At 37.2% G+C, this 24644-nt stretch overlaps 1 protein-coding gene across 1 annotated transcript in view; it reads left to right on the top strand.

Annotated features, from left to right (window-relative positions):
- Positions 1-24644, top strand: part of LOC131065826 (uncharacterized) — a 130160-nt gene that overhangs the window by 5266 nt on the left and 100250 nt on the right. The window contains exon 2 of the mRNA XM_058000464.2: positions 16838-16977. Coding sequence (XP_057856447.2) covers positions 16838-16977 — 140 coding nt within the window. The remainder of the gene's footprint in view (positions 1-16837; positions 16978-24644) is intronic.

Genomic DNA, 24644 nt, shown 5'->3' with positions numbered 1-24644 from the left:
ATTCCTTTGTCTTGCCCCTGAGGGGTGTGTGTGCATTCAGTGCATAATAGTATAGGGATATAGGAAATGTAACAGTACACAAAGATGCAAGTGAGAAGTATTGTTTGTAACTAGGCTCAGAAAAGGGGATTCGGATTGCCTAAGGCAACATCCGAATCCCTAAAGGGCTGGCCCCCCTTTCACCAAGCCATAACGTGTAGGGCTGGACGCTAGATGCCAAAGAGGGTAGCGTGCTCCTAAACAGGGCCAGCCCTATAATGAACACACCACACTAAACCAATTCGGCGCCAAACATATATATTTAATTAAGGCTGACTTAAGGTTATATGCACATATAAATAAAGATCATTTGCCAAGTTCATTTCATCCATTCATTCATGCAATAAGTGAAATCCATCTGCTCCTTGGTGTGTGAAAATAAGAGGTGAACTGGGCAAACTTAGTCAAGGAAGACAAATCAATTTCGGTGCTCCTTATTACTGTTAGATGGTGCATTAAGACTTGGTGAATATAGAATTGCAGACCTGGTGTGTTAAAAGGGCAGATCTGAATCATTCAAGTGTGCAGTTTGAAGATTCCAGATCTGAGACACATGACTTGAGCTAAGTATTGTATTGTTACAATTCAGAATTGAATATATAATTTGACCTGTGGGTCTTTAGTGCTGGATTCTTCCTCCTTGGAGGTTTTCCCAGGGTAATTGAGTTTGTCTCTTGTGCACTTGGTTTCTCTCTTTAGTTTACTTGCTTATCATTTACTTAATGTTAATCTGAAATTAAAGTCTGATCGCTGGTCTGAGACACAAAAACTAACAAGAACTCATATGTCTGTATTCATTGATTCCAAAATGCCAGTACATTCAAAACATAGTTTCCTTAAGCAATATCCACACCCTGAAATAGAAACCCAAGTACATATATATAGGTGTAGGTACAGGTTGCCCGGTGCCAACTGTCGGCAACCATTAGGTAACCACTGACCCTTAACACACTTAACATTCTAATTACGATATGACATAATTACCCGACAACATCCTTCAATGCCAGAGAGGAATCATCAAAATCCTCTATCACTTGTGCCCTAGTAGCACGTCCCAGATCAATTGTTGTAACATCATACTCATCTAGAGTGATCTCGTTTCCGTCCTTGTCAACCCTAGGCACTACCATATGCAAAGTCTTGTATCCTGACTCATTTTTGGTGACTTGAGAGAATTTCTTTGCCGCTTTCTTTTCCATTGGTTTGTTTATCCGGCTTAGAAATTCTTCAATTTCAAGTGTAGGATCCATTTCTTCCTCTGGCTCTTTCCTTATTCTTTCTTTCAACCAATTTGGAGCGGTTGCCTACTAATCATGTGTCTCTTCCTGCTCCTTTTCCTGTGTTACTTCCTCAAGGAGTCCTAAGTCTCCCATTGTTGTTTGGTATCTGGAGGAAGTTTTTGTTCCTCATTTCTTCGCTAAACAGGCCTTTGGAAAGCATTGACATTGAGTATATCCAGTGCCTATGAAATGTCTTGGCCTTCTTCCTACAGCTGAATTCTTTTTACTTCTCTTGTGAAGATATCAACTTCATGTACACTTGAGGAGTTGTTAGGTGATTGTGCTTCTTCTAACCTTCACCTGTTCTGTTGTGGTTCCTCTCTTTGACCTCTCGCCTTTTCCTTGTCTATGAATCCCTGGGAATGCTTTTCTCCTTTTCATGTTCTGTCCTTTCCTAGGGAATTGCTTCTTCTCTAGCTTGAGCTCTTGATGACCCCTTAGTGGCCTCATCTTGGGATTCCAAATCTTCCATCAAATTATAAGTCAATTGAGCGTTCTACGCCTTCAGCTTATTGATGTGACATTCAACCTAGTGCCTCGTGAATTTCATAACTGGTCGGCTTAGGATATCTAGATCAACAATTTCTGGTTCTGACCAGTTAGGTGCTTGGATTAGCTTATCTTTTTCTTTTCATAATTAGGGTGAATGGTGTTCACATCCTCTTCTACTTGATTTGGTAGTTGGATGATTTCGCATATCCTTATCATCTTTAGAGGCAACTTGGAAAACATTATTTCCCTGATCTTGTAATCATCCTTGGCGTTAGCGCAATAATCTTCTAGCCATATCCTATGCCTGTGCCTCATGCCAGCCACCATTCTTATCTTATCATACGAATCAAAATCCGATCTTGCAATGTGGGGTGTGAGGTGGTAGAATAGCGGTTCCTTTGTTGAATTTTCCGTTGTTGCCAATGATGGACACAATTCATCATAATCTCCCATGACAATTGGAAATTCAAGCCCACCCTTCTTTTTCTGAATCTTGTCATAGGCAGCTAGTTGTCTCGTTACTTCAAGCAACACCATTTTATTTGTTGGGTATCTTGGGAGCCTATAGGGCTAGGAAGAGAATCCTTGGACCTGGATGTAAGTGAATCGTGGAAACTGGATGCCCCAAGCTCCATACTTCTTTACCAACTTCCTTGCTTCCTTTGACAACCTTGTGTGAACACCTCCTTGTAAGGTTCGGACAATCTGCGTGGTGAAGGTGTCATTTGCTTTCTTGAAACAAGTAGTGTTGTACAGGTGCAATTGCGGATAGCATTCGTGAACTTTCAACTATCCTGGACCGCATCTCATGGGTCCTTTGCTTGATAATCCGCTAAACTTACCCATTCTTGCCAACATGTAGACAATGTATGAGCTCATGTAGAAGGATTGGGAGTGCTTCAAATTCCTTAGTCGTTCGTCTAGGTTGTTACTGATCATTCTTGCCCAATCCACCATCTTTGTGGCATCCATCACCTCCTCAATGAAGCAAAACATCCATGGCTCGAAGATGAATGCTTGTGGAAATCCCATAATTTGGCTAATCATCCGCACGAGATCACCGTATTCTTGCTTGAAGTCCATGCTGATGAGTTGCTTGGGCATTTTGGAATGGTGAGGCTTTGGATTTTGCATCCACTTTCTGTTGATGATTCTAGCACACCCTTCTATTCCGGAGTCATAAAGCATGGCCGCCCTTTCCTTAGTCTTGAACGTCATGGATTGAAATGCGAGGATTCCAAAAGCCTCACCAATTGCCTTAGTGGTGTGATTTGCCAAGAGTTTGCCATTAGGTGCCACAATTGCTCTTCTCTCAACGTTGTAGTGTTTTGCACACTCAATGATCAGCTCCAGGCACTGGATGGCAGAAGGGAAACCGACAACCGCCACAATTCCACTTCTAACTATCTTCTTGGTGACAATTGACGAAGGGTGTCCATCGTGACCAAATATCCTTTTCCTGAATTCTTCCAACTTGAATATTCCTAAGTTGGTGTCACTGACTTCTCTCCACTTTGAAATAATCTTTGACTTAGGGAGGAATCCTTTCTATTCATTCTTGATTTGTGTCTGCCTGGAAGTGTTTGCCACTTTGCTTGACTCTGCCATTCTTGCAAAATAAAATAATTAACATTAAATTCATGCTAAGGAAATCTTAAAATTCCACCAATGGAAGAATTCCATGCAGCATATTCTAGACTTGGAATAAATAAAAACCTTTGAAGATAAGAAAATTTGGATGATGAAAACCCTTGCCTTAGCTATTTTCATGTCTTGCTCTTGCTTAAATTCTCCAAAATGCATTGTGAAGAATAAACTCTCATGTCTTGTTTAAATAGGAACTTCACCCACCAAGTTGCCAAGTTGGCACTGAGACAAATTTGGCAATTGCATTAATTCAATTCCAATCACACTTTGTGTTTCCATAATGAGGGGGAGATGACTTGTCGTTCCGATGGACCCCGCTCGTCATACTTGACTTCAAAAATAGTAACTTCCATTATGTCTTGAGTTGCGTCATTAATGAAGAATATTCCATTTTGCATGCTTCAAACTTGCCCGCCACACGTTTCTTTCTTTCTTGGGCACATATGAGATATCCTGAAGGATTTTCTTGCCTTAGTAAAAAAAAAATTAATTTCCTTGACTCGAGGAATGCTTGGGCGCTTCCTGGACTTGAGGGAGGAACTCTTTGATAACCATTTTTTCACTGTCCAAGAATCCTAGCATGCTTGGGGTTTAAGGAGGAAATTTTAACACAACCATTTTTTTTTGCGATTTCCAAGACTGTTTGCATGCAAGGGTGCATTCTGGCCCTGAAGAAGGAATTTTGCACATGAGGAATAATCCTCCTTGCCCAGGAATTTGCACCCAAGGGGGGATGCTTGGCGCATTTTGAGTGAGGTGAAGGATTTTCCCAAAAATGGAAAAATCCTTCCCTCCTTGGGATTTGCACCCTAGCAGGCTGTTTGGGTGCATTTTGGCCCTAGTGGATGATTCTTGCAAAAGTGGAAAATTCCTCCTTGCCTAGGGAATTGTGCCCACTAGGCTATCTTATCTTAGGTGCATTTTGGAGCTAGGGGAGGATTTTTAGAAAAGAGGAAAATTCCTCCTCTTCTTGGGAAATGTGCCCAAGAATAGATTTCTTCCCGCAATATACTTTCGAGGAGGATTTCCAGATGGTCAAAATTTGATCACTTAATGCTCTTCTACTCTTCTGGATTTAGAACTAGATACTCTGGATCAATCTGCAGCCAATGCTTTGCTAGTTGCCAAGTATAGACTTTCCAAATTAGACTTACTAAAAATAGTAAGTTCTTCCAAACACAAAATTAGGGCAAATTGGGACATAGTGAAACTTACTAAAAATAGACATTGCCAAAAATAGTAAGTTTGTTTAAACGCAAAGTTAGGCCAATCGGGGCCACAATGAAACTAAAAATAATAAGTCCTCAGAAAATGCTCAAATTTCACTAGTAGCTTCCTTGAAAGATTTCCTTTTCAATGCTTAGCTCAGATTTCACTATGCCCTAGAGTACTGACTTCATTTCTAAGTCTGAAGGATAAAAACCCTAAAATAGACAATACATGCTTCCAGATAGCCAAATTTAATCAAACGCTTGGGGACTTGAGGAGATTGAGGAAATTGCTGCTAGACCACCCAAAAACTCACAACCAAAAGACCAAGTGGACAAAAATTTAGGGGGTCCCCATTTGGAATGAAGTGATGTGTGATTAGGTCACAACAGATCCCATATTTGACAAGGTAATTGATGAAGATGTTCTCCTATTGAGAGAGGAGATGAGAAAGACAGATACTTTATATGAAGGACAAATGTTAGATGCATTTGATAAGGTGATGGAGAAGATGTAGATGGGAGGAGATGAGTCCCATATGATGTTAACATTGTTTTAAATGTGGGAAAAGATGAAGAAGATAAAGAAGTTGCAACAGAGAATGATGAGGAAGGAGTTGCAGCAACAATAAAGAAAATGTGAAAACAGAGGTAATGAGTAGTATTTTTCATTTTGATGAAGATGATTAGTTGTGTATCAATGAGGTGGTGAAAGTGGAAAAACAATTGAATGTAGAGAAGAAGATGGAAAGTGCAATTGGAGGAGGTCATTTTATGGTAGATTGATTTCCATGAGGAGGCCAGATTACAATGGCTTGAATGCCACAAGAGAGTAGAGGAAAGTGCAATCGGAGGAGGTCAATTTATGATAGATTGATTTCCACGAGTGAAGAATAGACTTGGTGGAGGAGTATGAAGATTGTCTAAGCTAAGTGCTGGAAGAGGAGGATGAAGTTTATCAAAGCACCTATTGTAGTTATGGAGTTTGCTGAAGGTTGTTTACAACTTGAAAGAGTGGTTCTACCATCCAACTCCATTTTGTGAGCCCAAGATCATAGAATTTTCTTGACCAACATGTTTGATGCAAGACTATCAGAGTCCACAAACAATCCTGCATCACACACAAAGATATTAGTTTGTTTCTTTTTTTTCCATTTCAGTTTGTTTTGGTGTTCTTGGCATCTCTTCGCAACAAGGAACTTCTAATTTGATCAACTTTGAAAAGTTGGAGTTTTTGTTCGAATGTGGTTTTAAAGCTCCGCAAATAGTTTTATGAAAACAATTAATTTTGGAAGTCCATGAGGGTTGGAGCAAAATTCTTTTATAGGGATGTTTGTGGGTGTATTTTGCTGAATGTGGCAAATTTTTGTGATCCGATTCTTCACCAATTGAGAGAAATTAATTTTCTCTATTTTAGCTGACAATTTATGAAAATATTATTTCTAAAGATTAATTATAGTTGGAGCCAAATGGTTTTGTAGGGGTCTATGGGAGGTCATTTTGAGCATACTTGCTAGTTTTTAGATGAAGATTTGATTCTTGTGGATAGTTATGCAATAAGTCAAATTATGAGTTTTAATGGCATTTGAATTCATCCTGTGCATGATTAATGTGATATGGCATGTCATATTATTTATGCAAACACCTAAAATAGGGGAGGGAGGCATTAGAGTCTTAGACTATACCCCCTATGTGAAAAACCCTACCAAAACTTCTCTATTCTTTCCTTAGAATGTTGGAAAACACAGTTTACTTGTATGGATGTTTTTATCAATGACAATATTATGATATTCAGTTCCGAGTTTGTAAATGCAACTTAGAAAATTCAGATTCAAATATGCAACATAGAAATGCACTTGCAAGATTATGAAGTAACCAAGATAGCATAACTGAAAAACTTCAAATTGATTGCAAATGTCAATGATTTTTGCTGTTATTACTGCTTAGAAATATATAAGAATACATAGAGCAGAATCTGATGAAAATAGCTTGCACCTTATTGGTAGCAGCAGATTCAAACTAGGATGGAATCGATGCAAGATTTAATGTTTGCATTTAGAGGCACTAGACATTAATAGATAGAGCCCTCAAACTCTTCATCATGCATAATATCCCAGTGGTTACACCCTTCAGCCATTCAAATATCTTCATGCCACACTAGAGTGCATTTATAGTCGAAAATAACTATGCCTCTCGATCATGTGATATGATTGTGCCAAATTAAGGGTTCTGCTCTAGCAATAATATCTTCCCAATCAATAAAAATGCCTCTTTGATTCCAATAAATAACTCCTTTATGCCTCCCATCCCAAGAGGAGTTCCCTGTGAATGGATACGAAACCACTCAACAATAAATCTGTGTCCAAACTTGCAAGCTTGTGTTCAAGGTAAGAGGCCACGATTTCACTAAGAGGGGAGTTGGCTCTTATTCCCACACCATGCCACAACACAAGCAATATCAAGAAATAAATCTCTAGAATATTCTTCGATAATTTTGTCCAAAGGAAATTGCTCCCAAAGTCCTCACGATAGGAAATATGAATGAAGCGGTAGACCAATATCGTGTTTGTTGATTCAAACAAGTAGACAGACAACCAACTCGCCAACAATATAAAAGGTCCCTTTATTTTTGATCCAATATAATTTCAAATTTAGAAACTGATAATATGAAAGAAATTCACTAGATGAAATAATATTGAACCTCAATATTTGCAAATCTCATATTACTACAAATTTGTCTCGAATGGAACTTTTGACTCCTCTTGAGATCACTTCTTTTGCTTGGCATTGGTATCCTCATGATTGTGCTCTCTTAATGGCAGCTGTATGAGTGGGAGGGTCAAAGGCTTTTACCCAACCATGAAGTGGCCCAGTCAACCTTTCCACAAAAAGTACAACCAACCTATGCTCTGAAATGTCTATGATAATAACTGAAAGCCTCTGAAATTCAAACACAGATGCATCTACTGAACCTACTTGCTTCAAACAAATTAGCTAACTCATGAAAATGTAATTCAGGATCTTTCTTAGCAAACCTATCAATCAATTGTTGTGTGAAGTCGGCATATGAAGCGAAATGAGCATGTTCCAAGGTGACCGATCTATGGTACCACCACTCATGTGCTTCACCATCCAAGTGAAGAATAGCGTAATTGATCACTTCCATCTTCATCATCGGATTCAGCTGAAAGTAGGTATCCAACTTCTGCACCCAAGAGCGTGCAGTACATTGGCTGGATCCATCAAAGTTTGAAATGGACAACTTGCCCACCTTCCGATGCAAGTCTCTGTTATTGCCTCGACCTCTCTTGTTCCTAGGCCTGTTCTATATTTGATTGTGCAAAAATCTGCTAAAGACATCTGCGTGAAATTTGTCACCAAGTGCTTCATACTCTCTTTGATAGTCTTCAAAAGTTTCACCACCTTCCTGTTGCTACGCTGCTCCTCTAATGGTTCTCCCAAAAATGTGGGCATTAATGTCCTAATAGTTGTTCTATTTGCTGCCGTGGAAGTTTGACTTCCTTCAACTTGCTCACTTTAGACATTTGTTCACTGCTCACTTTAGCCATTTGTTTGCTGCTCACTTCGCCTTTCTCAGTTATTGGTGTTCATAGACTCTGCCATCCGAGTCATAGCTTAACTATCTGTTGTTGACCTCTTGCTAGATCACTTCGCATTGCCAAAAGACTTGGATTGGTCTATGGATGTTCGCCACCCATTGCACCTTTTGAATCAGAGTTGGATAATGCTTGTGCTTGCTGCCTTCTTTATGCATAGGTGATGTATGTAGACTCTTTCCAAGTCACAAATACTTAACCTAGTAGGCTGGCAGGGTCAAAGCTTTGATATCACTGTGAAAACCCCTACCAAATCTTCTCTATTCTTTCCTTGGAATGTTGGACACATAGTTTACTTTTATAAATGTTTTTATCATTATGATATTTAGTTCCAAGTTTGTAAATGCAACTTAGAAAATTCAGATTCAAATATGCAACATAGGAATGCAATTGCAAGATTATGAAGTAATCAAGATAGTAGAACTAAGAAAACTTCAAATTGATTATGAATTTCAATGATTTCTTCTATTATTACTGCTAAAAAATATATAAGAATACATATAGCAAAATCTGATGAAAAGAGCTTCTACCTTATCGGTTGCGGCAGATTCAAATGAGGTGCAAGATTTAATGTCTACATTTGTAGGCGCTAGACATTAATAGATAGAGCCCACAAGCTCTTCATCATGCATAATATCTTGGTGGTTACATCCTTCATCCATTCAAATATTTTCATGCCATACTAGAGCGCATTCATAGTCGCCAATAACTATGCCTCTTGATCATATGATATGACTGCGCCAAATTATGGGTTCTGCTCTAGCAATAATTTCCTCTTGATCAATAAGAATGCCTCTTCGAGTCCATGAAAGAACTCTTGTATGCATCTTGTCCCAAGAGGAATTCCCAACAAATGGATATGAAACCACTCACCAATAAATCCGTGCCCAAATTTGTAAGCTTACATTAAAGGTAAGAGGTTGTGATTTCACTAAGAGGGGAGTTGTCTCTTATTCCCCTGCCACAATAGAATGCAATATCAAGAAATAAATATTTGAAATAATCTTCGATAATTTTCTCCAAAGGAAATCGCTCCCAAAGTCCTCACAATATGAAACATGAATGAAGCAGCAAAACAACATTGCGTTTGTTAATTCAATCAAGCAGACAGACAACCAGTTCGCCTACAGTATAAAAGGTCCCTTTATTTTTATTTTTTTGATCGGTAAAAAGTCGCTTTATTTTTTATCCAAAATAATATCAAATTTATAAATTGATAATATGAAAGAAATTCACCAGATGAAATAATATCGAATTTCAATATTTGCAAATCTTTTATTACTGCAAATTTGTCTCCAATGGAGACTTCACAAATTTGGCCCAATTGTGAGCACCGTGGTGAATCCACCCTTAGAAAGAGTTAGGTTTTCATCCAACCCTTGCTGATCTACTGAAGGTTTCTATCTTCAGCTTGTCATAAATCATCATACAAATTCATCATATCAAATCCGTGCCTTACTACAGCTCCAACATCTCCTTGTAAAGACATCTAGACATATCTAGAAGATTAGGCCACTTTTAGGTTTTGCAAGGTCTCATTTAATATTTGCCACAATTGGAGAATTTTATTTATAAAGTGACTATTTTAATATTTTAACTTTAATTCTAATTAAATTAATTAATTATGAGTCATCCTTTTGAAATAATATTAATTTTTGGTCAACTTTAATTAATTAATTTAATTAAGTCACTTCACCGAAATTTGGGGACATTACACCCTATTATTGTTTTAAATCAGCAAAAACATGAAAGTGGGAGTGTGGAGTTTAAAGGGGATGTGGGATTTAAGGATTATCACCCATTTTGGGCATAATTAAACAAAATTTGCAGCACACATTTATGGGAGTGAAGGAAGCATTGGAATTTCTGAAGTGGTGCCTCCCTTGGGAATTTAAGTCATAAAAAAATCTGCCATGCAATAAGAAAGGAGGCATAGGGGATAAAAAGGAGAAGTGGTGCCATGTTTTAGGAGGTTGGGAGAAGTCTACTGGGAGATGGCAGCATGGAAAGAAGGGGAGAATGGGAGGAAACAAAGGGGAAAAATAGTAGGAGTGTGAAAACAAAATTATAGGAAGAAGGCATTGGTAAACAGGCAAAAACGGCTTCCTCTTTGGGTCAGTTAAATCAGTAAAATGACATTTTAATCAGCAACAAAGGACCTGCAACAATGCTGCTTGAAGATGGAGAGGAAGCTGTATGGTGACTGGAAGAAGAAAGAGAGAAAGAGATGGATATGCCAATATTTGTGAAGTTTTTGTTGCAGATTTTGTTTGTAAGACAAATCATGTTTAAATTTGGATTTAATAAATTCATTATATTTTTTTTTCGTGCATCTTTTGGTTTCCGTTGTGTTGAGATCATGTTGGCCCCGTGATTGTGTGGTTTTGTATGGTCCCTTCCTTAGACAGTCTAGTTGTCAGAATTGGTTAGCCTATAATTAGGGTTATTGGAGATGTTTTGGGCGTTCTGGGGCAGTTTCCTTATTTTTAGGAGGGTTCCTATTTTTTATGAGTAGATTGCCAGTCGACTGTTTGACTACTGAAGGGCCGAGGAGCATATTAGAGTGGCTTGGGAGTGTTTATCTTTGATTTGAGACAATCTCCTACTTTTTAGGAGCATCCCTACTTTTTAGGAGGAGACTGCCAGTTGCACTGCCACATCAAGTCATCATCCTTGGACAAGTGATAGCATTCAGTTTTCAGTTTGGAGGCCAGGTGATGGAATTTGAATAAATTAAATATTAAAGTTTGACTTTAATATTTAATAAAAGAAATAAAGTTAAGTGATTATAATATCACTTATAATGATTTAATAAAGTATCTTAATATTATAATAAAGGGGACCACCTTGGGCCATGACGGCTAGGGGACATGACTTAAGTTGTTTTTAAATAACTTAAAATAATAAAATGAAGCTTAGGAGAAAAGGTACGGTCAGCCTAGAGGAGGAAATAATTTGATTAAAAATCAAATAAAGACTTTGTTAAAGAATGATAATAATGGAAAGGCAACCCTAAAATCAAATTAGGGTTTTGAGACAATAAAAGAACATTGGAGGCAGCCATTTGATTATCTTTGAATCATTTTTACAATCAGCTTCTTGGGAATTGAGCTCTGCAACTCATTTCAGCAGCATAGTAGCTTTGAGAAACGAAAACTCCTTGAAGATAGGTGGATTTGGACGATACCCCAAGCCATAGGTTGGAGGGATTAATACAAAATTCCTAATTGTGCTTCATTTCAGATTTAATTCAGCAGTTACAGAGGATTGTATGCAGATTGGTGAGGGTTTGGAGACCTAGAGGACAGCCATTTCATATTGTAAGTCAACCCTACAGCTTCTTTATGCAGTCGTACCACTGTGAGGTTTCCTGAATGCCCAAACTAGTCGATCCAGCCATTAGAGGGTTTGAATCTCCTTAATTTCTCATGGTCAGCGTTGCACATCAGCATCTTAGTGATTTTTAGTTGTTACAGGAATAAATTTCTCCTCCAGTTATTGTTTTGATCAGTAGATTTGAATAATTCCTCTTGGGCGTGGAAATTAGTGGAATTCAATTATTTGTTTTTGGTAATTTTCCTAGGATCAAATAAAACCGTTTGGGCCCATTTGCAGCAGCTGGAAGCGCTTAGACTGTTTCATTCTTCAATTCATCAATAAAATGTTCTCCAGGATGGGCGTTGGACTCCTGGTATGCCACTTGTCCTGAATGATTAGAGTTCTTAATTCTGGAAGTTATTGCATTGCTGTTCATTAAAAATCAGAACTCTGATCTAATTATCAGTCAATTATATTCCTTCATTTTATGGTTCAAAGGGTTATTTCCTTGGCATTTCTTTCACACTAAAACTCTAAGCAAGCATTGGCATCAAAACATAAGCATAAAACCTCAGAGAAACCATTCTAAACTTCAATCAGCAGCAACCAAACTCAGAAAAATTCAGTATACAATTGGCAGGGATCTTTCAGGTTTGATAAGATCCCCTGGTCAAAGTTTCATACTTGGATTAGGCAATCAGTCATAAAAAATGCAATTCCAAGAAGCTAGCGACACAAACATAGCTGAAGTGGACTATTTGCCCCAAATGAGCTGAAATGTACTTACTCTCAAAAGTGTGCCAAGATTTCTGTTGCAGCTGATGAAGTTTTAGAAACATTCACTAGGCAAGAATCAGCAGATGCACTTGGTACGCCTCCTTGTAACTCTCAGATTTGGCAAGTTTTGGAGAATCAATCCATTTTAACTCATTTTGGGCCACTTGCTACTTGGATTCACGAGCTTTATGATTGACTTGGAGGGTCACGTAATGTCCCCATTTTAGCAGACTTGGATTTTGTGAGATTAGCCTATTATCCTGACCCTCGTAGGCTAATGTGTTGGATAGAGGGTCTTTTGAGGATTGGTATCATCTCCAGTGTTCAGAGTGCTTCAGTTTGGTCTTCGTTTGGCATCATTTGGACATCATTTGCTCTACTTCCTATTTTTAGTAAGTCTTGGGATGTTAGAGATGGACCCCTGCTATTTTTAGTAAAGGGGGTATGGTCATATGCAGTCTCCCCATGTTAGCTCCCAGTTCAGACGGCGTTTGAAAATACAAAGTATTCATGGAGATATTAATGTTTAATTGGCTCAATTAAACATTAATTATTTGGAGATTATATTATTAAGTTATAAAATGACTTTATATTATAAAGCACTTAAATGAGGGTCTATTTATCATGATAAGGGGGCCAAGTTTATTAATAATTTATGAGCACATAACCCAAGGTTTAATTACATTATTGATGCCAATGAAATATTATAACATTTTAATGTTAATTAAGAGCTTTTTGAAGAAGTTCGAACTTCTTGAGGAAATATAAGTGTGCAAAAGGAATCGAACTTCATTATGTGATTGGATTTTTTGATTGAAGTTTCTCTGGAGCATTGAAGTGTAGAATACCAAGGGTTTCTGCAGGATTCAAGGCTTGTCGGCATTGGAGAGCGTGGCTTCTTCATTGTAACAGCATATAGAGGGTGTGCAATATCATCTGATTATGCTTGTGAGAGTTGGCTTCATTCAGAAGTCAATATTGAGCTAATTGGAGGGTTTATTTCAGAGTTTGTTTGCAAATTGAAAGAGACTACAGTGTGCTACAGTGCCGTGAACAGTGCGCATGAACAGTGCGCTACAGTAGTTTGAATTCTATAGAAGGGAATTTAGAAAGGTGAACAGCTATATATATTTGACAAGGGCTTTGCGTATGAGGAGAATCAAACCAATATATCAAGGCAGCCATTGAAATTCCAGGTTTTCTATCTATGGTCATTGTATTAGAAAATCATTACTTCATTGCATCATTTTCTATTATGATTATATCATGAAATACTTGGAGGTTGCATATGTTTAATGGAGATATAAGTTGCATATTCCACATTCATGGTAACATTCAACATTGATCAGCCACTTAGCTTTCATGCCAATTGTTTGCTTAAATGCCTAATGGCTGTAGGTATACATTGGGATGCATGACAAGTGTTTGTCTTAATGTCAACTAGCTGTACTAGTTAATTTCAGTCATTACATGTGTGTGTAAAGGTCTAAAACAGCTAGTATATCATTTCTATAACAACTTTGCATTGTTAGAAGCTTTCCATAACTTCTTTTGCAGCCTACAAACCCAAAGAAGACAAATAAAGAATTCACTACAGCGGCTTCAAACATTGTATGCCAAGTGTTTGACAATATTCCTTGGGGTTCAAATAAGCGAAACAGGGTCAGATTAGCCAAGGGATATTACAGAGGGTCACACAGTTATAAACCAAGGTATCTATTTATTTGCAGTTTCACACAAAAAAAATGTCGAGGACTTTGTTAAGTACAAAATATGACTGATCTGATGACATGGTGTACCAGTGAGGTTGGTTGACTCTAGCTACCCACCAGGATTCCAATCATGCAGCCAGTCATTAAAGTGGTGATGCCAGGTGGAAATCCTGAGTGGATTTTGGTAGACTAACATAAACCTCTTGCAGCATAGCCAAAGAAAATAAACGTAGTTTTGAGTGTTTGGTACAGTGCATGGGGGGACCATTTCAAGTACAGTCAGTATAAAGCATAGCTTGACTAAATCTGAAAGGATTTTTCGGGATCATATCTCATGGCTTGCTTGAAGTGAACTGCCATAATTTTTGTGGTTTATAATACCAAAAAATATTTACAGAATCTAGGCAAGAATATTGGCCAGTGCTGATGACTCAAAGTCAATAAACAAATCGTGCAGATTTCTTTGTAGTTTCCTAGGTAAGTAGTAATTTATTTCTAGTTAATTTATCCTGTTGCAACTATTTTACTTCAAGTTCCCTGACATCTCAACTTGTGAGAAATAGCTATCTGTCAAATTCATTTGATTTTAACCTAAACAACATTGTCTGCAAAACAATGTATAAATTAGGGATTAATCATGGACCCATCTTCCTGATTGAAATTACCACAAATTATATCTAATAAATTACATACATAGCTAAGTGAATGAATATTCTTTTAGATAACTGTAATAAAAATAAACAACCCCTACTGGTTTAGATGGTGTTGCTTTAAATACTATGCGTTGTACAGTTTTTCTACCATACTAAATATGATTTTTTATTTAAATTTTTTGTAAAGTAAACAATTTCAGATCTAAGCTAATTAAAAAACAATAGAGTTGAGATTGAGATGAAACTACGAAGGAGATGGAGTAGGGATAGAGATGCCTGCTGATTTGGTGTTTGTAGATGTGGCAGAAGGCTGGAAAGTGCTGGAAAATCTGCTGGGAAGCATTCTAGATGTGGGCAGGAGTATCGGGAACTCCAGCAGACGGTAATGACTGTCTAGGTGCACTAATGACCTCCAGGTGTGCAAATGACCCACTTTGGGCACTATTGTCTGACTTTACACTAATGACCCTTCATAGACATGGTGTCCTTTGATCACTTTGACCTGAAACTTCCTGTGTTTGCTTGCTGAATTTTATGCTGCATTGGGATGCTTGCAGAAATGACTGATGTTGTTTGAAGAGTGAGTACAAGCCTGCAGAATTATGGAGGGATAAAAAATTGGTGTTTATGTTAGGGATCTTGTCACAGCCAAGTCTCTGTTTGGCATGTTTCAGCCCAAGTAGATTTCATAGTTTGAAGGTGCGTGCTACCTAGAGTGCAAATGTTTAGGAGTAGTTTGTGTAATGGTGAGGAATAAACCCTAGAAGTTTTCTAGTGCGTGTAATGCTTATGTATGGAAGAAGAATGGTGGAGTGATGCTCAAGGATATGCCAAAGGTCTGCAATGGAGTTTCAGCTTTGAATCCCCAACGAAAGCCCTGTAATTGAATATTTACTGATAGATGAAAGGAATATATATATATATATATATATATATATATATATATATGTATGTATGTATTTATGTATGTATGTATGTATGTATGTATGTATGTATATGTGTATGTATGTATGTATGTATATGTGTATGTATGTATATATACATACATATGTGTGTGTGTATAAGCTGAATCCCCAACGAAAGCCCTGTAATTGAAGGTTTACTGATAGATGAAAGTAGAAACTTAGCATGATTAGGATGAAAACTGCAATGAAAGAGCAAGAGGGTGAGAGAGCTAGCAAGAGTGACAAGAGAGTATCCAAATGAGGAAGGGTTCCATTTATAGGAAAATTCAGGTGAGTAGGCTGTTAGAAAACATGGTAAGACAAGGGTTAGGGTTTTAGTAACCGTTGGTGGGAAAAATAATTCAAATAGGTATGAAACACTATTTGTGGGCATGCTATTGTCCTGATGGACACAACAGTGTAGACAGGGAATGGCATGTTTACTGCAAGAGGGGTCCTGTTTGGGTAGTATGGCACATCTTTGAGGGGTTTTAGGCTCAGAAATGGTCAAGATGAGGTCTAATTATATCTAGGGGAGATGGACAATAAATTGAATGCAAAACATGGAGGTAAAAGTGTGAAGTATGCACTTCTCGATGCTAAAATAGCCTAACAAGCTAGGCAAAGTAATTCTTATTTGAACCTTTGATATATTCAATAAAAAATCCGCAAAGATGTTGGACCATGAGAAATCTTATTTCTAAATGATCCACTTTAAGTCTGTAAATTCATTCCTACTAGTATGGAGACCTTATATTGAAGGCTGAGTGAACTGCTTCTGTTGGGCTGCACTCATCTGAAATTATATGCTGTGGGAAATTGCACTAGATATCATGCGATTTGATTTTAGCATTTTGTGTATGTTCTTCGTACTTAAAAGGCTATGATATTTACACATGCCACATCCCTCCACACACATCACTTTCTTTTAAACTGGTTTTTAAACCATTTGCCAACTACCTTGGAATGCAAACAGCAGCTTTTGGCACACAGACCACTTCTTTTTAAGTATTTTCCTTACATGATATTTTTCTATATTCGTTTTTTACATTTTTTTTGAAGTTAAAACCATTTTACATCTATTTTATACATTATAGACAACGCCTCTTAATCTCTGCATTTTATCCTTGGTGTAACTTTTTAAAAACAGACGACACTCCTGGAGGCAATGAAGGAGATCATTTAGTTGCAGAGTTCATGCATCATGTGATCTCCACCCATCAATCATGGCCTCTAGAAGGCCGCACTCCAACACCGCTCATGCCACCACACACTGTTGTCAAAGTTCAGGTATTGATTTTGCTCTCTTCATTACCTTGTTTGCCTGGATTTAAATTTATGAAAACCTAATCTAGGTTATTGTATTGTTTATTTTGCAAGCCAGAGTAGTACAAAATATTCATAAATCCTCATTAATACTTGTCACCTTTGTCAGTGCAATATAGCACGGTTTCAGCTTTCCATTCAAGGGAAAAAGTGAAGTTTTTATTATATAGAAAATTTCAGCCAAACAAAACAGTAGATTATATCTCTACAAGAGTCTAAACACAGTAGGAAAATCCTTACAATGATCCATTATTTTGCTCCAAGTTAATCAATTTCTTTGACTTGGGTGATTTCTGCACAATGTCCATTGATAAAAGAGAGATTGAATTATTAAGGACTAGGACTATTGCTACTATCAGTGAAGGTTTCTGTTTGCACATGAGATGTGACTATGCTTTTTTTTGTTAGTCGAAAAGTTAGAGCGAACAGAAAATACCATCATCAAAACTTAGCATTTCAATTTCCACCAGTTTCAAAGCAGACAAAGAAAATCATGAACCAGATTTGGAACTGATGAAAAACAGAACAGCTACAGAAAAAATAAGATTAGAATATTTTTAAAGGAAATTTGAGATTTGTTGTTTATTACCACAATTAAAGTCTCTAGAAAGACACATCCTATCTGAAATAAATTGAAACAGAACTTATTGTACTCCATAAAATATTTTCAGACGATACATACAATTAGAGAAACTTGAATGGGAAGGTATGACTGCCAATGCAGAACCAATCCGAGAGCAATATGATTGCTGCACTTGGTCACAGCAGTCCTCCAGGATTCTAAAGTTTAAAGTTTGAACAATGATTTTCCTTTCACGTGAGGCTTAAAGGCCTTATGTAACTCCTACGGTTGTTGAGTCCTCATTATTGTCAACTTCAGATTCTTTTTCTCATCTGTAGGGTTTATTATGACTGCACATTCTTGATGATCATTGCATAACTGATGGGTGAGTGAATAACTGATGGGTGAGTGAATAACTGATGAGTAATTGATGAGATAACTGATGACTGATTTAGAACGTAACTGTCTTGTTCATTGATAACCAATTTGTTCTTGCATAACTGACATTTTTTGTTCATAATGGTTTTTTTAAATTATAATTAATATTGGAGAAAAGTGTACAAATATGGCTCATGCAAGCAGCTGAGAACTAATACAAGCAAAAAGAGGACACAATCCAAAATGCAAAACTACATGAAAGTGCAGCAAGTGAACAAAGTACATAGATGCTATAGATATTATAGCATCAAAAGGATTCCAACAGTCCAGAAGTAACAATGTGCCAACAACCATCAGCACAGAAAACAACTTCTCATTTCTTGTTTTCTTTGTCAACTAACTTCTGATCAGAGTCCTTGATAAAATTCTGAATTTGACTCAAAAGTGTTAATCTTGAAATCAGCACAATCTCTCAGCCACCAGATTGGATAAGCTCTGATTGGGACAGCAGGGAATGAGGTAGAAGCATCATCCAATTCATTACTGCTAGAGGGACTGCCACAACCTTGCCTGAATCTGGAGCCTTTTCTTCACCACGTGCAATCTCTTTTCCAGTTGACTTGGAGTCTCTGTTTACATCAGCAGGGGTGAAACTAGTAGGGAAAATGGATTCCTCAGAGCCACCAACCCCCACAGGCCACCTATCTTCTCTAGATTCAACCTGTTGAGCAACAGTAGCTCAGTTATGAGCCCTTTCTTCAGATAGAGAATCAGGCAGAGGAGGATCAAACTTGGGAAAAATTCCTTACATCTTCTTGAATTCTATGAACTTGCAAACCAACCTACCAAGAAATGTTGGAAATGGTGACTTCTCTTGAGAAGTCAGTGAACAGCCTTTTATGACCTTGAAAATGTCAGAAAAAAACATCTTTATCCCTCTTGGTGCAAATAAACTATTAAATTTTAAAGAGCAAACTAACCATAACATGGACAAAAATTTGGAGAAGGGAACAGCATTTCTAATAAAACCCGAAGACAATATCCATCCATTCAATTCTTTTTTTGTTGGACCAAGCATCCCAAGAAGGCAGAAAAAATCTCCAGACCATTCTAGCATAAGGACAGTCACAAAATAAATGAAATTTTTTTTCCAACTGACCACACACTAGGCACAACTTAGATTCAGCAGAAAGACAATTAGCCGCCACAGAATGATCAACAATGACTAGCAAAAGGATGCTTTTTTTGGTTCCAAAGCACTAGATAAAACCCTTTTGAGTCACTTAGCCCAAACATTAGCTAGATTAGAGTCACTAGACAACCTCCATAGAGAATTGACTTTGCAAAACTTAAGGTCAGAGAATGACAACATAGAACAAAAATATTTGGTAGAAAGATTCAGCAGTTTCCTTCCTCCAACCCAGCTCACAGCAGGTCACAGTTCCTCTTCAAACCAAAGAATCTTCTTCTTGCACCCCTCAATCCCAACTTTTGTTAATAAAGTGTAAGTTCTATTACGTTCCATAGGAAAGTGAAACCTCTCTTGGAGAAATTCCCAAGTAAGAAACACCAGCTTCCTAGGAATGTGATCAACAACTTTCAGTCCTTTTGCTTTCCAATTTAGCTGAAGAATCCCTAGTATAGGCCAAAGGAGTATTTTAATGCTCAAGACATCACCAAATAGACCTGAATGCAAGGATTTTCCCTCTTTTGCCCAAAATAACCTTCTATCATCTAGTAAAGTCTCTTCTAATAACCAAGGCCTTCCATATAGAACTTAAAATAGAGGACCCAAAAAGCCTCATTGAGAGTTTGCTAAACATAATATCCCTTGTGTATAGCCTAGACAGTTGAGAAGTAGAACATTTTTTTGGAATGTTGTTAACCAAATTATGCCTTAAAAGTTTTTCCCAAGATTCATCACCCATAACAACCCCAAGTAACCACTTAACAACAAGAGTAATCCCTTGGGTAATAGGATTTTTTATGTAATGTCCTCATTTATGGTCATTCCAAAATCTTTGATAGCTCCAATTCTCTTGGAGAGCGCCATCCTTTTTGAAGTGGAGTGTTGTGTTTTGGGAATCGAGTTGAGAGCTTTGATTCTTTTTGGGTGCAGTTTCGACATTTCGAGTGCATTCCAAATTTCTGGGAGGAATATTTATTTTAGGAAAGTGCCAAATCTTATTCAGATTGATTTTCAGTGAGCTTCAGAGTATGTTGGCATATTCAAAATTCACCTTTGGGCTATTTTTGTATTTTTCGCATTTTTGGAAAATGACTTCAAAATTAAATAATTAGATGTTAAGTTGTGGAGAAGGCAAAATTAAAAGACAACTTATATTAATTAATTAATAAGGTGAATTTCAAGTGACTAAAGTGTCAAAAAAGTAAAAATAAAATAAAGTCACTTTTATGGAGCAAAAGAATTATTAAAAAGTGATTTTAAAATATATTTTCTGGAAAGTTCTATAGGGGTTATAAAGGACATTGAAGAGACTCATTTGAGATATTTTGAAGTTTGATTAGTTCTCTTCCTAAGATTTGTGCCTGCGGCCAAATTTTTACTGACGGGATGAAAACCCCAATGGTTTCACGACGGATGAAAGTTCAAAAGGTAGAACAGTTCCATCTAGGGATCCACAGTGAACTGAAGATTTGGAGTTCGGAGACAAAAACCTTTGGATTCTTTGGAGCAATTTCATACAGAAGTTGCTTTTGTGTTGCAAAGTGATTTATCTTTTCTGGGTTTGCTAGGTTTGTAGATGAAAATTTATTGAAGATTATGATAAAAAAATAAAATTGCGGTGTGTGCATTGGTGAAATAGTGGAAGATATTCTGTAGTGTGTGCCAGTGAAGGGCTCATTTTATTATGTTGTGTGTGCATGATGAAATGATTTAAATATCATGTATTTTATTAATGCTGGGCATGTACACCCAGCCATACCATAACCATCCTTGGACTTGCCCTCACCTTTTAAAACTTTTGTGGTTGTCTAAAAGGGATCGTACATCTTGAAAACTACAGCAATGGGGGTCTTTTAACTTTACTGGAGGCTATAAGGCCTATTCGTGGGTGACGTGGCATCATAAATCTCCCCAAGCTCACCGTACACATTAGCAAGGAGGTTTGAGGTATGTTGGAAAGGCTAAAAAGGACTTTGAATATTCAATGCAGACCTTGAGGTTCCCTTTCAAGCCAGTGCAGCAGTTTATGTGGGAGCTGCCACTCTAAAGCTGCTGTATATTTTTTGGATGGTAGCTATTCTCCTTGAGGGACTGTTGTATCACACTTAGAGGCATTTGGAATTTACCTATTGCTGTTTGGACTGTTGTGGAATTTTCAAGAGGTCAGCGATTTAATTTATAAATGTTGAAAATTTATTCTATATGAAATTTTTGAATTTATCGCTCTGTAACAGCCAAGTGAGAATTGTAAACTTATTTGTTGCAATGAATTTTGTGTAAAAGAAGCTATTATCAATATTATAATTTGTAGGGTTAATGTTATGAAGAATTGATTATCACATTCCTTCAAGCAAGTTTCAAAAGCTTAATTAGACGAGCCAACATGCAAACTGTTTGACAAAATACCTGGTTATCTAACATTATGGAAACTCCTATTTTTTTTGGTTTAAAAATTTGGACAGTATATGTGTTGAAACTAAGTAGCTTCGGTAAGATATATGATTGAATGAGAGACATCATTTATCTCTCATTCAATCATCTACCTTATTGATGTAACTACAAGCTAATGGTAGACTTCATGATTGAATGAATAAACTTGTTATAATCATCCTTATATGCATTTCACAATCCAAACATCAGATTGTACAGTTCAACACTTGGATATCATTATCAAATGTAATTGATCGTGCTATGACCATATTTCATATGCTGTGGTTGTAATAGAACAGATCGGATTTATGATAACTATAGTTATCGTATTAATCTCGCATCAATACCGATTTGTTATTGGTTGTTACTATTAAATAGCATTTGACTTGACCCGATTTGTTATCGGTTGTTAATATTAAATGGCATTTGTCTTGACCCGATAGTTATCAGAAAAGCGCTTTAATGGAGCGATGCCTATGAACCGATCAAGACATGTCTTGATCGGGCATGTCAAGAGACATGTCCGGTCAAGGCATGCCTTGATCGGTAGATAAGTATATGCCGTGTGAAATGCTGTACTGATCATCGAAATTATTAATGTCATCTACAATAACCTGCAAATAAGAAGCAACAGTCAATAAAACAGTAAAAGAATTTCTAAACTCCTACAACTTAGATTTGAACATAAATTTGAATATCATTTACATGGTATCAGAGCCATGTTGATCGAACCTAAGGCATTCAAATTTGAGAAGTTCAAATCGAAGATATAAACATCACATTTTCCATGGCTAATGCTATCAGATTTGAGGATAGACTTGAAGGAGGCGATAATTTCTCAGCATGGAAATTCAGAATTAAGATGATTCTAAAAGAGAATAAAGTTGAATCATTTGTAAGAGTTGAATCTAAAGAACCAGAGAATGAACTTGATAAATCGACATGGATTGAGAGAAATGAAAAAGCCATGAAGATCATAGTCGATGGAGTGAGAAATCACATTATGCCAATAATAACAAAGTATGAGACTGCCTACCATATGTTCAAAGCACTCGAAAGTGCATTCAAGATAAACAATGCAAGTAGAACCCTGGCTCTAAAAGGGAAATGAATCATATAAGTATGGAGAAGGAGAGTCAATCAATGCATACTTTATGCGGATATCAGCCCTAAGGGATGAATTGGCAATGCTTGGATATGAGATCCAAAGCAAAGAGCTAACACTCATTGCTCTAGATGGGTTGCTTAGTACATGGGAAACATTCGTCCAAGGCATTAGTGCAAGGGCTAAATATCCGAAATTTCAAAGGCTAAGAGCATATTGTCTTCAAGAGGAGTCAAGGTTAAATAAGAAGGGGATCAAGCAAAAAAACATAGATGAAGATCTCCATGTTCTAAATACCAACTCCAACAAGAAAAGCAAGAAGAAACATTTCAAGAAGAGAAAGAATTGACATGAGAAAAGATCATCTAAGAAAGACAACTCTCACATTCAGTGCTTTAGGTGTGATCAATATGGACACTATGTAGCAAAATGTCCTGATAGAATCAAACAACAAGCTACATTTGCAAAAGTGAAAAGGGAAGAATTTGACTCCGAGAAGCATGTATCCTACTTTGCCCTCTCTAGCCAAGTATCCAATAAATCTAACACCTGGATCATTGACAGTGGGTCTTCAAGACACATCATTGGGTTTAGAGAATTATTGGATTCCATGTTAGAAGAAATTGATGAAGAAGTAACCATTGGTGATGACTCTGCACATCCAGTGAGAGGCGTCGGTACCTGCACCATTAAGCTGAAGACAGGCATGTCTCTCCAACTCACCGGAGTCCTATTCGTTCCTGGCCACAAAACTCTTCCATCAAGAAGGCTATAACCCTAGGGCATAGAAAAGGCTATTTGTACGAGGTATCTACTGAATCTAACCTAGCCCTACTTCATGAGATTGTAGGTTCTAATGAAATTTGGCATAGAAGATTAGGTCATTTAAACTTTCGTGCTTTATGTTCAATGGAAAAATTAGTAATTGGGGTGCCTAAGTTAAAACAATACCATTCTGGTACATGTAAGGGGTGTGCCCTAGGAAAAAATACTAAGAGTTCCTTTCAGAGTAGTTGTAGGAAAACAAGCAATGCTTTAGAACTGGTTCACTCTGATCTATGTGGGCCAATGTCTGTACCATCATTAGGAGGGTTCCTTTATTATGTAATGTTCATTGATGACTTCTCCAGGAAGACCTGGATCTACTTTCTTAAACGTAAAGAATCTGAAGAGATCCTCAAGAGATTTAAGGAATTCAAATCTCTCTCTGAAAATTCTTCCGGAAAGAAAGCAAAAATCCTAAGGATTGATAATGGGAGGGAATTTACCTCAGACATTTTTAGGGAATTTTGTAAAGAAGCCGGGATTAAGAGGGAGTTCATTGTCCCTTACAACCCCCAACAAAATGGGGTTGCTGAGAGGAAAAATAGAACCATTGTAGAAGTAGCTAAAGCCATGCTTCTTGATCAAAACTTAGAAACTCATCTTTGGGCAAAAGCCTCCAACACTGTTGTATACATACAAAATAGATGTCCTCACTCCCACATTGAAGATAAAACTCCTGAAGAAGTTTTCACAAGGATAAAGCTCGATATTACTCAATTTAGGATATTTGGATGCCCTGTCTACTTTCATATACCTAAAGAGAAAAGAACAAAACTAGAACCCTCTGGAAGAAAAGGAATCTTTGTTGGATATAGTGAAACCTCTAAAGCCTATAGAATATTTGTGCCTGGACATAGCAATATTTAGTAGAGATGTAATATTTGAAGAAGACATAGCCTTCAAAAGGGCTAAATACTCTATTGAGTCATAAATCTATGCTCCATCTTCAGACCTAGAAGAGGATCCCACTCTTGAGATTTAGAGGGACTGTTCAGAAGAAAATGAAGTACAAATTCCTCCCCAAGAAATCCCTAAGAAAATACCTCTATGGGTTCACAAAACAATGGAAGATGCAAGGGACTTTGCAGCTCCTTCAGGGAATTTTAGAGAAAATAAGAGGCCTCGAAGATTCACTAGCTATG

Source organism: Cryptomeria japonica, chromosome 6, assembly GCF_030272615.1.
Source record: "Cryptomeria japonica chromosome 6, Sugi_1.0, whole genome shotgun sequence".
NCBI classification, from domain to species: domain Eukaryota; kingdom Viridiplantae; phylum Streptophyta; class Pinopsida; order Cupressales; family Cupressaceae; genus Cryptomeria; species Cryptomeria japonica.
This window is presented reverse-complemented; position numbering and strand designations above follow the sequence as displayed.